Source organism: Pelophylax lessonae (genome assembly GCF_965119305.1).
Source record: "Pelophylax lessonae genome assembly, chromosome: 4".
Classification (NCBI taxonomy): Eukaryota; Metazoa; Chordata; class Amphibia; order Anura; family Ranidae; genus Pelophylax; species Pelophylax lessonae.
Window position 1 is genome coordinate 64,469,432 of NC_138771.1, and position 12,148 is coordinate 64,481,579.

The 12,148-nt window shown below is 46.6% G+C and overlaps 1 protein-coding gene across 1 annotated transcript in view; it reads right to left on the bottom strand.

Annotated features, from left to right (window-relative positions):
* Positions 1–1,085: 1,085 nt before the first annotated feature.
* The window catches only part of LOC309554094 (endophilin-A3-like), a 190,702-nt gene continuing 179,639 nt past the window's right edge, over positions 1,086–12,148 (bottom strand). Inside the window, exon 9 of the mRNA XM_082255635.1 lies at positions 1,086–1,772. Within this exon, the coding sequence (XP_082111761.1) occupies positions 1,567–1,772 (206 nt within the window). The 3' untranslated portion in view covers positions 1,086–1,566. The remainder of the gene's footprint in view (positions 1,773–12,148) is intronic.

Below are 12,148 nucleotides of genomic sequence, written 5' to 3' on the forward strand. Positions count from 1 at the left end.
CGGCCACAAGCTTGGCCGATATTTTCTTAAGGTAGGGCTGCCTCCGGAGGGGATTAGAGCACCGCCTGATTTACACAGAGCAGGGTTCTTCTGCTTACCCGGCGCGGGCATGCAAAGTCCCGCCTCCTGGACCGGCTCCTACTTATGATAGACAGGAGCATCGTTGGGGGCACTGGTCACGATGCATCGAAGGGGGCACTGGTCACGATGCATCGAAGGGGGCACTGGTCACGATGCATCGAAGGGGGCACTGGTCACTCTATTGGATGGGGGCACTGGTCACTCTGTATTGTTGGGGGCACTGGTCACGATGCATCGATGGGGGCACTGGTCACTCTGCATCGAAGGGGGCACTGGTCCCACTGCATTGGATGGGGGCACTGGTCACTCTGCATTGGATGGGGGCACTGGTCACTCTGCATTGGATGGGGGCACTGGTCACTCTGCATTGGATGGGGGCACTGGTAACTCTGCAATGGATGGGGGCACTGGTAACTCTGCAATGGATGTGTGATTGAATGTGCAGAATATCGGCCCATATTACCCGATACTGTTAAGTTGAGACCAAAATATAGGTATCAGCCCTGGAAAAAAAAAAACTTATCGGTCCATCGCTAGTATATTCTGACTATGACTCTAGGGGGAACTAACTGCCACTGACATCACTGGTGACATTAATACAGTAATCAGTGCTAATAAAATGCACTTTCACTGTAATAGTGACAGGGTAGAAAGGGGTTAATTGTGTGCCTAACCACGTGTAATGTGTGCTGCTTTTACTAAGGATTTCATTGTTTTTATTCCTTGCATGGCAGGGAAAGGGAAAAAAAAGATCCCCTGTTCGTGAACACCGCCTGAGCGCGAGCAGGATACGTGATCCAGCGCAGGAGAGCCCCTCTGCCATCGTATATGTAAGTTATAGGTTTGGTAAGCGGTTAAAAAAAGAAGACCTAGCTTTCAGTACACGTAACACAGGCTTTCATTAATATAACTTGAAATCTACATAGTAGGGACTATACACAAGCTATTTATGGAACAACAGCATTTTCCCTTTTAGATAACTATTTATAGACATGTGATAGCGGTTATGTTCCAATATATTTATTATATTTGGTCATATAGACAAGTGTTTATATTAGACAACTTACCACGACATTGTTGAGTTTTACAAATATTGTGCAACATACATTAGATAATTCACAGTTAAAGATTTCTTTTAAAGGATAATAAACTAGTTACCTCTGTAAACGGACTATATTGTTTGAAAATACTTTTAGTGAGAATTAAAAAGAAAACTCTTGAAAAATAGTTGACAAAGACAAGCTGCAAAAGTCACATATGAAACATCATGATACAACAATAAAATATATTTATATACATTTTTTTGTATGTCTGGGGGTGTCAACGCTTTCTTAAAAAATAAAATTGATATAAAATAAATACATATAAAAGAGATGAGACACAAAAGTTAGGTTGATCAAGTAGCAAGGCGTTCACAGAATGCCACATTCAAAAAGTTCTCAGTCTGTTTGTAACATGATAGAACTGTCTCCGAAGTTCCAGAGTTCATTGTGGAAGAGGAACCACAACTTCAACATAATTGATTGGAAAAAAACCCGATTCCCCATTGACCATGCCTTCAAACCAATTCTCATCAATCTGGTTGGTTAAAGTGATGATGTCCCCTTCTTTGAATCCAAGTTCTCCTTCATTTTCAGGATCAAAGTCATATAGTGCTCTGCAACAGGGCTGGTCCAAATGGATGGTAGAACCTGGAGAGAGCAAACAAAACCCTTTTAAATGGACTGTAGGTAAGCTAGGGGATGGTAAACATTTTTTTCGTGACCACTGATGCCTAGAGACCTTGACCAAATTTTGCAGCATCAGCATTCGTCCATTATCTTGACAATAACTATATGACTAATCTGCATACATGAATATATTTCTGCATATTTAAATGTACAGCATTTTAAAGGAGATATACAGCCAAAGCTTCTTTGGCTGTACTTCTCTTATGGATCACAGGAGTGCAGTTCATTCTGCACTGCTGTGACCCGTTTTCAACAGAGAGCGGGCTGAAGTCTGCTCTCTGCTGACGTCACAGAAGGAGGTCCAGGCACTGCGTCATTGCGACCATGGAGTTGGAAGCCGCTGAGACCCTGAGTTGGCCCCCCCGTCCCTTCACAGCCCAGCGCTTCAATGAGCGAGGAAGGGGCAGAGCAGGGAGCTGTAGCTGACAGTCAGCAGCTCTGTGCTCGGGGAGCTGTCAGAGAGATTGGCGGTGTTCGATCGCATGGTTCTCAATGTAGAGGCGCCAGGGGACCGATGCTGCATCCACCTAGGCAAGTATGAATGGGGGAAAAAAAAGAATCCCATACATTTCTTTTAACATGGTTTTAATATAAAGAAAAAAAAAGTGCTTTTTGTGTACTTTTTAATACAGGATTGCAAATGTGCAAAAATGTACAAAACAGTTTTCAAAATATTTTTATTTTAATATTGTAATTGTATCTGACAATTTTAGTTTCTCTTACGTTAATTGATGGACACAGCTCTTCTGATTCTCGACCATATCACCACCTACAGGAGTAGGAAACTAGGCAGAAAAAAGAAACCCCCATGGGCAGTCCTAGCTGGTATAAACCCCTCTCCCTGCTACAGGCACTTCAGTTCTTTTTGCCAAGTATCAGTAGTGACCTAGCTCCCTGCTGGGACCTTTGGTTTTCCTTGGGTTTTCCTGTGGAAATCATCAATCAACAGCCGGGCTGGTCAACGGGCTGGATAATATAGATCCAGCGGTCACCATAGCCTGGCCAACGAGCGCGGGCAGAACTTTAGCCAAGAGCTGGGTTGGCCCAGAAGTCCCTTCCGGGACCAGGACAGGCCAGTGAGTTAAACGTCTCACAGGGGTGCATATGACCAGGCTCCTGCCGTCCATGTCACAGCGCTACCCTAGTCGACAGCCACTGCTTCGGTGGTGAGGTGGATCTGTCATTGGAGTCTTCGTGCACGCTCCAATGTATCACTAAGTAGAGATGTCCCCTTCCCTTACTTCCCAGGCTGCAGTGCAGGATGCGGGCACTCCCTGGGTTCACTGTAGTGAACAAGCACGTAGCAGTCATGTGAAACGCGTCTACTGTCCTACCCTGCTGTACCTTGCACCACTTATGTGAATAAAGGAACTTTTCTTCATTGGATTCCGTGGTGGTGTGCGATCATTTTCTTGTTTTATGCTTCTCCTGGTGGCGAGCCGAGGTTCAGCACCCACCTTGAATTGTGGACTTTGACTAGCCTGAGCAGTGTTTTCTCTCTTCATTATCTGGCTTCTCTGAGACATTGGAGATATGCTGTGCAGGGTTCTTATGGAAGACCAGGTCCTGCGGACGGACTAACAGATCCATGCTGTTGGTCGATGTGGAGATCACAATGCGATCCTTGCAGGCTTCTGATGGGTCCTGAATTTAGGACTATTGACAAGAGGTCTGCTGTACCTGGGCCAAGTTCTAGACATAGAGCACTCATAGGGATTTTCTCGTGGCAAGCAAAGTTTGCCAGCTTCAGACTGTGGTCCAGCTGCTCTTGGCAGTTTCCTCCTGTGGTCCTTCGTGCAGGTTCTGGGTCTACTAGTGTCCACCTTTGCGTTGATTCCGTATGCGCAGGTCCATGCGAGTGCTCTACTTATGGATACACTCTCCGGTGGGACATATGTCTGGCCCCCTCAGACAACCAGATCGTCTGCACCAGTCAACAAAGGTCTCCCTCTTTTGGTGGCTCCAGGCTCCAGCCCTACTAACCGGGATTTCTCTTCTCCCCCTCCGCTAGACGGTTGTCTATACAGATGCCAGCCTGTCTGGCTGGGGAAGAGTCCCGAGTCTGAGATCTACATGGGACTGTTGGACACTGGAGGAGGTTCACAAGCCCCTCTATGTCCTGGAGCTGAGAGCTATTAGGTTGTCTCGGGTGCACAGAAAGGACCTTTTCAAGGAGCTCTTGATTCTATTTGGACAATACCATTGCAGTGACCTGTTTCTGCCATCAGGGCGGCACCAGGATTGTGGCAGTGGCACTGGAGGCATCCCACATTCTGAGCAGTATATCCTGCTGTGCCCATCCCTGGGCATCACAAATTGACAGGCGGATTGCCTCATTTGTCACTTACTGAATCGAGGGGGGGTCCTGCTCCATGTTTTGTATCATCAGCTCTACCTGCACTGGTGGACCCCTGGCACCCTGTCTGGACTAGAAAGTACCAAGACATGTGGTGGAAGCGAAGGATCCCACAACGGACGCAATGAACTTGCTGCTGGCATTGTGAGATTAGTGTCTCCTCATTTACACCTTCCGCCTCTCTACCTGCCCCCTGGCCAGCTATGCAGGATGGAGGTGGAGGGGAATACGGTATTCCTGATGGCCCTAGACTGGCCTAGTTGTCTGTGGTATGCTAACATGGTCTGCCTCTCCACCTGCCCCCTGGCCAGCTATGCAGGATGGAGGTGGAGGGGATTACGGTCTTCCTGATGGCCCTAGACTGGCCTAGTTGTCTGTGATATGCTAACATGGTGTTGCTGGTCGTTGTCGCTCCCTGGCAGTTGTCTGTTCCAGTGTCCAGTTGCCATCCTATCTTACCACCTCTGGCTTACAGGGTGGTTCTTGCAATCTGGATTTTGAGTGATTGGGGGGTTCCTTGGCTTGGTGACCCCCACGTGTTACAGGTGCGCAAGTCTACCTCTGGAAGGCCTCTCTATTGGCTGGTACTGAGCTGGGTCCATCTATCCATGTTTCTTCTCTCTGGCTCAGGTGTTGGCCTTCTCCAATGGGGTGTTCACTGTAAACTTGCCTTGAGTACCATTAAATGCCAGGTTTCTGTCTTTGCTGTTCGTTTTCAGTGTTCCTTGGCCACACACTTCTTGCATTGCATCTTATCCTGGTTTCCGCTGTGAGTATTCGGGATGTTATTCTGATTACTCTTTCTCCCTACGTTGCCCTCTGGTTGCCTTTATTTCTGCACAGCTGGTATCAGTGTTGGCGGCCTTCGCTAGTATGGTTTTCTTTTTGGTTTTGTCCAAGGGTAAGGTGGTTCTCCATCCATGCCCTCCCTTCTTCGAAGGTGGTGTTGGATTATCACCTACATGGAGCATTGTCTGTCTTCCTTGTAACCATAGCCGCGAGGTACTGCGAGCTGGATTTCCTCTCCTTGGATGTGCTCTGGGCAGTTTCTGCTGCTGCCTTCCAGGGGTCTTTCCAGGGGTGATTTTCCTTTTGCGCTTGCAGACTGCCTGTGCCTGGCAGTAACGGCAGGCGTTACCTTTAGGATCCCCGTTCTGGTTCACTTCTGCTGGGCGCTTAGCCTTTTCTGGACGTTCCATCATTCGGCCGATGTATTTTGGGCATGATAGGCAGGTGTCTGGTCGACTGTGTATACCTTTCAAACTTTTGTCATCCTTGCTATGTTTGCATCTTTGGTTGCTCGCTTGTAACTGCTAAGTTTTCGGTGTTGGCGTGTTTGCTTGGTTGCTCCTGTTGTTTTCTGTTTGCCCACCCCTCGTTAAGGCACTGCTTTGGGACATCCCTATGGTCCAGAATCTAAAGAGCTGTGTCCATCAATGATTGTAAGAGAAAACTGGATTTTTTTTGTTACCTTAAAATCCCTTTCTTTAAATTAATTGACGGACACAGCACCCACCCCTCAGGAGTTTATGTTTCGGACACTTTGTTACTAACTGAATTACCTACAGCATAGAGGGGATTTATACCAGCTAGGACTGCCCATAGGTGGTGCCGAGTTTTTTTTTTTTTCTGCCCAGTATCCTACTCCTGCATGTGGCAATATAACCCTATGGTTGAGAATGAGAAGAGCTTGTTCCATCAATGAACTCAGAGAAAAGGATTTTACGGTGACAAAAAAACCTGTTATTCAACACCCATCACTCAGCCCAATTCATTTTCAGGCTGCGTAAACAAAGAGGCAAGGAATGTCTCCCCATCATTCTCCCAATTTGGCCATATTTTGGCAATGACACTGACCAAAAATGGCCATGTCCAAATACATTTACATTTAGCAGCAAGGACAGGAAAAATCATTCTCAGCGAACGCAGTGATTGGAATGGGTGTGTCCAGTCATTGGGATTTTTTATTTCGATGGGTCAGCAGGTGTTGATCATCGTAGTTACTGATGCATGTACATTGTGGGACCTTTTTTTTTTGATCCACAATCACGTATATATGTATATCATTGTGTTCAATCAGTTATACCAGGGCTACGGCTGCAGCTGTCAGCCATAACTCTCTTCTGGTTTTTCTCAACCGGCGATGCCCTACTTTGTAAAAGTGATCCTAGCAGCTAATTAACCACTTGATCACTTTTACAAGTGGCGGGAGAGAAGGGGGGAGGAGGGGTCCCCCCCCCTTCCACCAGTGCCTTTCCAAATTCTCTCGTGCAATCTGGAAGCCTGACACTGAAGCTGATGGCTCCACCAGTTGATCACAGACCAGAACGTCCCTGATCATCTCTATAGTCTAAGAGTTCGGAAACGACAAGCATTTTATCAATTCCAGTCAGGGCAAATGTAAAATAGCCATATTTTTTTCTTGAAAGCATGTGATCAGTGTGTTTTTTTTTTGGATCTCATGCTTTCAAGGGTAGAAGTGAGATTGGAGGTCTTATAGACCACAGATTTCTCCATAAATAGGACCAGTCATGCTTTTTGCTAACAAAAGGAATGTTTACATTTCTTGTTGTCAATAAAAGTGATTGAAAAAAAAAAAAAAAAAAATTAAAAAGGGGACAGTGTAAAAGTAAAAAAAAAAAAAAAAATCAAAGCGTCCCCGTGCAGAGGCGAAAACACGCATCGCGCATGCATTTGTAAACTGTGTTTGCACCACCCAAGGCATTGCGGCGAACGTTATAGCGAGAGCAATCACTCTAGCACTAGACCTTTGTAACTCTAAACCGACAACTTGTAAAAATTTTTAAAGTGCCGCCTATGGAGATTGTAGTTTGCCGCCATTCCACGAGCGTACACAATTTTAAAGCATGACATTTTAGGTGTCTATTTACTCAACGTAGCATAATCCTCTATAGATTACCAGAAATGTGGGCTATATATTGTTTTTTTGCATTAAAATGTATTAAAGTTTATTTATAAAAAAAAATAAATTGTGTTTAAAATACCACTGTGCAAATACCGTGTGACAAATATATAATGTTTATGGGTTCTAGAAATACAGATTTTTACATGTAGGAGAGAAGTGTCAGAATAGGCCTGGTCTTTAAGTGGTTAATAAAAGTGTGTCTTTAGTTACATTTATTGTGTCTGTATTGGTCCATGTCCTTGCCCAGCCCCTTCCCCCATGTAGTTTGTTTAAAAATTCCTTATCTATAACCTAGAAAATGGCCATTACAGTTTTTTATTTTTTTACTCGGTTCTGTTGACCTCAATGGGGGTCAGATTCAGCACCTGAACTTCAGTAATGTTCACAATCGACCTATCGACCACGGGCAGCCGATGGGTCAATTGAGAACACAGCCCTGCACACAGTCCTTCCCCCAGCCTCTGCCGCTCTCCTCTTAACTGCAAAGCGGAGAGCGAGAAGAGTCACCGTTCTGGATAGAGGGCGGGGCAGGAGCTGCAGGAATTAACTTTTCACATTAACCAGCAAGTGATTGGTTGCCAGCTTATTAAATTTAAAAAGTTAACTTTGGCAGCTCACCACCCCCACTCTCTATCCAGTACTGTCACACTTTCAGCTCTCCTCTCTGCTTTACACCAGTGTAAGGTAAGAGAGAGCTACCTAGGCAGTGGTGTGTAGGGGGAAGAGGCTACTACATTAGGGGGAGGGGTGTGTATAGGAGACAGAGGACACTGCATTGGAGGGGAAGATGTGAAGGGGACAGAGGACACTACAGTGGGGGGTGAAGGGAAAGAAGACACTACGGGGGTGATGTGAAGGGGATAGATGATATTGCTTGGGGGGGGGCTACAGTTGGGCTGTGTGAGGGGTACAGAGGACACTGCTTTGAGGAGTGACAAAAGACTTTACTTTACGGGGGGGGGGGGGTGGTGTGAAGGGGGACATAAGACACTGCAATAGAAGAGGCAAATGACCTCCTAGGGTGGAGGACACTATAATGGGGGAGGGGGGATGTAAAGGGGGACAGAAGATACTGCAATAGAAGGAGCAAAGGCCCTTACAGGGTGGAGGACACTATAATGGGGGGGGGGGGTGTAAAGTGGCACAGGACACTGCCTTGGGGAGGCAGAGGACACTACTCTGGGAGAGGGGGGTGGTGATGTGAAGGGGATCGGAGGAGACTAGTGGGGGGGGGGGGGACACAGGGTGCTTGATATGGGGGGTGGGGTGGGGGGGTGAGAGCAGAGGCGACTACAGTGGGGGGGGGGGGGTTGTGATGTAAAGGGGACACTGCTATGGGGGGGCAGAGAACACCAAAGTTGGGGGTTTGATGTGAAGGGGGACAGAAGACACTGCAATAGTAGGAGGGGCAGCGGACCCTACTGTGGGGTGGAGGACACTAAGATGAGGGGGGTGATGTGAAATGGGGCAGGACACTATGGGGAGGCAGAGGACACTATTGTGGGAGAGGGAAGGTGATGTGAAGGGGATCGGAGAAGATAGCGGGGGGGGGGGGGGGGACAGGACACTATGCTGTGTTTATATTGGGCACCTCCCCTTTCCTCTGGGGATCTTTGATTTCCTCCATGTTGTCCAGGTAGATTTCAACTTCTGAAAGGTTGCCTACCTCTGCCTTAGGCAAATCCCTATTCCTAAACCTATAAACCACTCCAAAGCACAACTAAGCACATTTCTCAAAAGATTACTTCATTTTTATTTGAATTTTTTTTTTTTTTTTTGTAAAACAAGTTAGCGTTCTTCTTACTTGCCTGGTGCTGGTGCTACCTTATCAAAAGAGTACCTCACGTCTGGTTTTGCAAGGAACTTCAGTAAAACCTTCTGGAAATACCTCTAGCTCCTCATAGGGTAACACTGTTAGCCGAACACACAACTGGGTGTTAGGGTTTTATAGTTTGAATACCAGTCCAAGCTGCACTAACAAGTTTTAGTGCTTCTCCACTCTATTAAAAACCAAACAGTGTTTAGACTGGAGTTGGGTTTTAAACCTAAATGTCAGCCATGCCTTTTAAAATATTCTGTTTGCCCTCTAAATATACATGATGCAATGTTACTATCTGAACAGATGAACAAAGATCTGTGTATGTTTATATTGCAAGCCTTTTATTTTACTTTCTCTTTTAAAGATAATTTAGGTGTTCTGATCCCTCTCCACTCTCTCAAAAATTTTCTGGCCTTAGTTCTACTTTAAGCCTTACAAAATACAGTTACTGTCAGTCTTTGGATTTAAACCTGTGTTTGTACTTAATCTGGAACAAGTATGTAAACCATAAAAGGGAAGTTTGAGTTTTAGGCCACATGCACACACAGGGCGTCAGAAAAAACGAGCTGCCGAGCCACTTTTAACGCCAGGAAAAAACAGCTGTTAAAACGTGCTTTTAGTAGCTTTTTCCATTGGCCTTATTGTACGTTTGGCCATGTTGGCTTTTAGTTTTTCTGCCTCCATTCAAAATCAATGGTTGCCTAGGAGCCGTCTTTGATAGGGCTTTCAGCCCATTGATTTGAATGGAATTCGCATCACAAGTCGGATCAGGATGATCCGACTTGTGGTGCGACTTGAACTCTGAGGATCTTGAGGGGTAACTCCACACCAAAATGGGGGAAAAAAAAAAACAGCGTAGGGGTCCCCCCCCCAGGTTCCAATCCAGGCCCATCGGATCTGGTATGGATTTTGAGGGGAGCCCGAAGCCAAAAAAAATGTCACGGGCCCCCCCCCCCCCCCCCCAAAATCCATACCAGACCCTTATCCGAGCATGCAGCCTGGCAGATCAGGAAAGGGGACAAGCGAGCGGCCCTACCCCCTGCTGGATCATACCAGGCAACACGCCCTCAACATTGGGGGAGGGGTGGGTGCTTTGGAGCAGGGGGGGGGCTCTGCACCCCCCCACCCCAAAGCACCTTGTCCCCATGCTGATGAGGACAAAGGCCTCTTCCCGACAACCCTGGACTGTGGTTGTGGGGGTCTGCAGGCAGGGGGCTTATCAGAATCTGGAAGCCCCCTTTAACAAAGGGGCCCCAGATCCTGGACCCCCCTCCCTATGTAAATGAGTATGGGGTACATTGTAGCCCTACCCATTCACCCCATTGTGACAGTGACCCAGTGATTTTCTCCCTGTGCTCCGCCCACACCGCTGCATCATTAATCCACAGATTCTTGTGAATCAATGAACTACAAAGCAAAGGTCGTCGGCTTGTAGTTCTCAATGAACTACCAGGGTGCTGTTTATCGCTCTAAGTAGCTCACTGAGCTTCCTGTCATTCAGTAACTGCCTGCTCGTATCGGAGGTGCAGGCAGAGAGCTACACAGTCTGCAGGCCTGTGAATTTACATCCACTATCTGCTGATCGTGGGTACAATGCTTTACAATTTTTTGTAAAGGTGAACAAATCCTTTAAGGAAAAAAAAACAAAACACAAATGTCAGTTTCAATATTCTAGGCCTGTGCCAAATTTACCTTTTGGCACAGTGGGCATCTACTACTTCTAGGCACTTTGATCGCTACCAGGAAGCGATAAAAATGGATTTTTGTAAAATCTTACCGTAAAATCCTTTTCTCTTAAGCTCATTGACAGACGTAGTCCTCCTTGATTAATATCAACTCGGGTTATACTGCCCTCTACAGGAGTAGGACTAGACAGGAAAGAAAACGTTCTGGCCACACCCTAGGGGCAGTCCCAGAGGGTATATCCTCTCACTTCCTGCTACAGCAAATCAGTTATGTCACAAAGCAGTGTTTAGAGAATTTAACCCAACCCAACTCAAAAACAGAGGGGCGGGTACTACGTCTGTCAATGAGCTTAAGAGAAAAGGATTTTACGGTAAGATTTTACGGTAAGATTTTACAAAAATCCATTTTTCGCTGTCGCTCATTGACAGACGTAGTCCTCCTTGATTAATACTCGGGACGTCCCAAAGCAGTGCCACAAATGAGGGGTGGGAAAATGGAAATCAAAATCCAATCTAGAAGGCCCAACCGGTGCCAACTAGAAGTTTTAAAGGCTCATCAATCACACGATGAGACTCCACTGAAATTCCAACAGAAAAAAACCCTCGAGGTAGACCACCGGTCTCCTCAAATTGTGGCCTGCAAAACCTTGCAGCCAAATGAGGCATCCGCCGATGCCATCACATCAACTTTATAAAATTTTGTAAAGGTATGAACCGACGACCAGGTAGCCGCCTTGCACACCTGGAACACTGACGCCTGATGGCGGTAGGCCCAGGAAGCACTAAGCGCCCGAGTGGAGTGCGCCTTAACAGGGAACGGAGGATTCCGACCCCTAATCGAATAAGCCTGTACCACCGTCTGTCTGATCCATTTGGAGATAGTCGCGGCAGATGCAGGCAACCCCTTTCTGGGGTTTTGTGATCCGTGATCACAAAAAGTGAATCCGTCTTACGGAAAGATTCCGTAGCCTTCAGGTATACCCTGATTGCCCGAACCACATCCAAGGAATGCAACGCATATTCCCGAGGATGATTGGGCTGAGGACACAAGGAAGGTAGCACAATATCTTCATTCAGATGAAAGTCTGAAACCACCTTAGGAAGAAAGGATGGCTTTGGATGAAGAACTACCTTATCCCTATGAACCACAAGATATGGGGAATGGCATGATAATGCAGCCAGTTCGGACACCCTGCGTGCAGAAGTAATAGCCACCAAGAAGGCCACCTTCTGGGATAATGTAAGCAAGGGAATTTTCCTGATATTTTAAAAGGGAGGTTTCTGCAGAACCGACAAAACCAAATTAAGATCCCAGGGCGGTAAGGGCGCGCGCACTGGCGGAGCCAAGTGCCGCACCCCCTGGATGAAATTCCGCACCAAGGAATGAGTAGCCAACGGTTTCTGAAAGAAGATTGCTAACGCTGAAAACCTGACCCTTGATAGTGCTCAAGGATAGTTTCTGCTCAACCCCCTTTTGCAGAAAAGCCAAAATTCGGGTCACCAAATAGGTAAGTGAGGGAAATCCCAACGATTCACACCACGCAATATAAG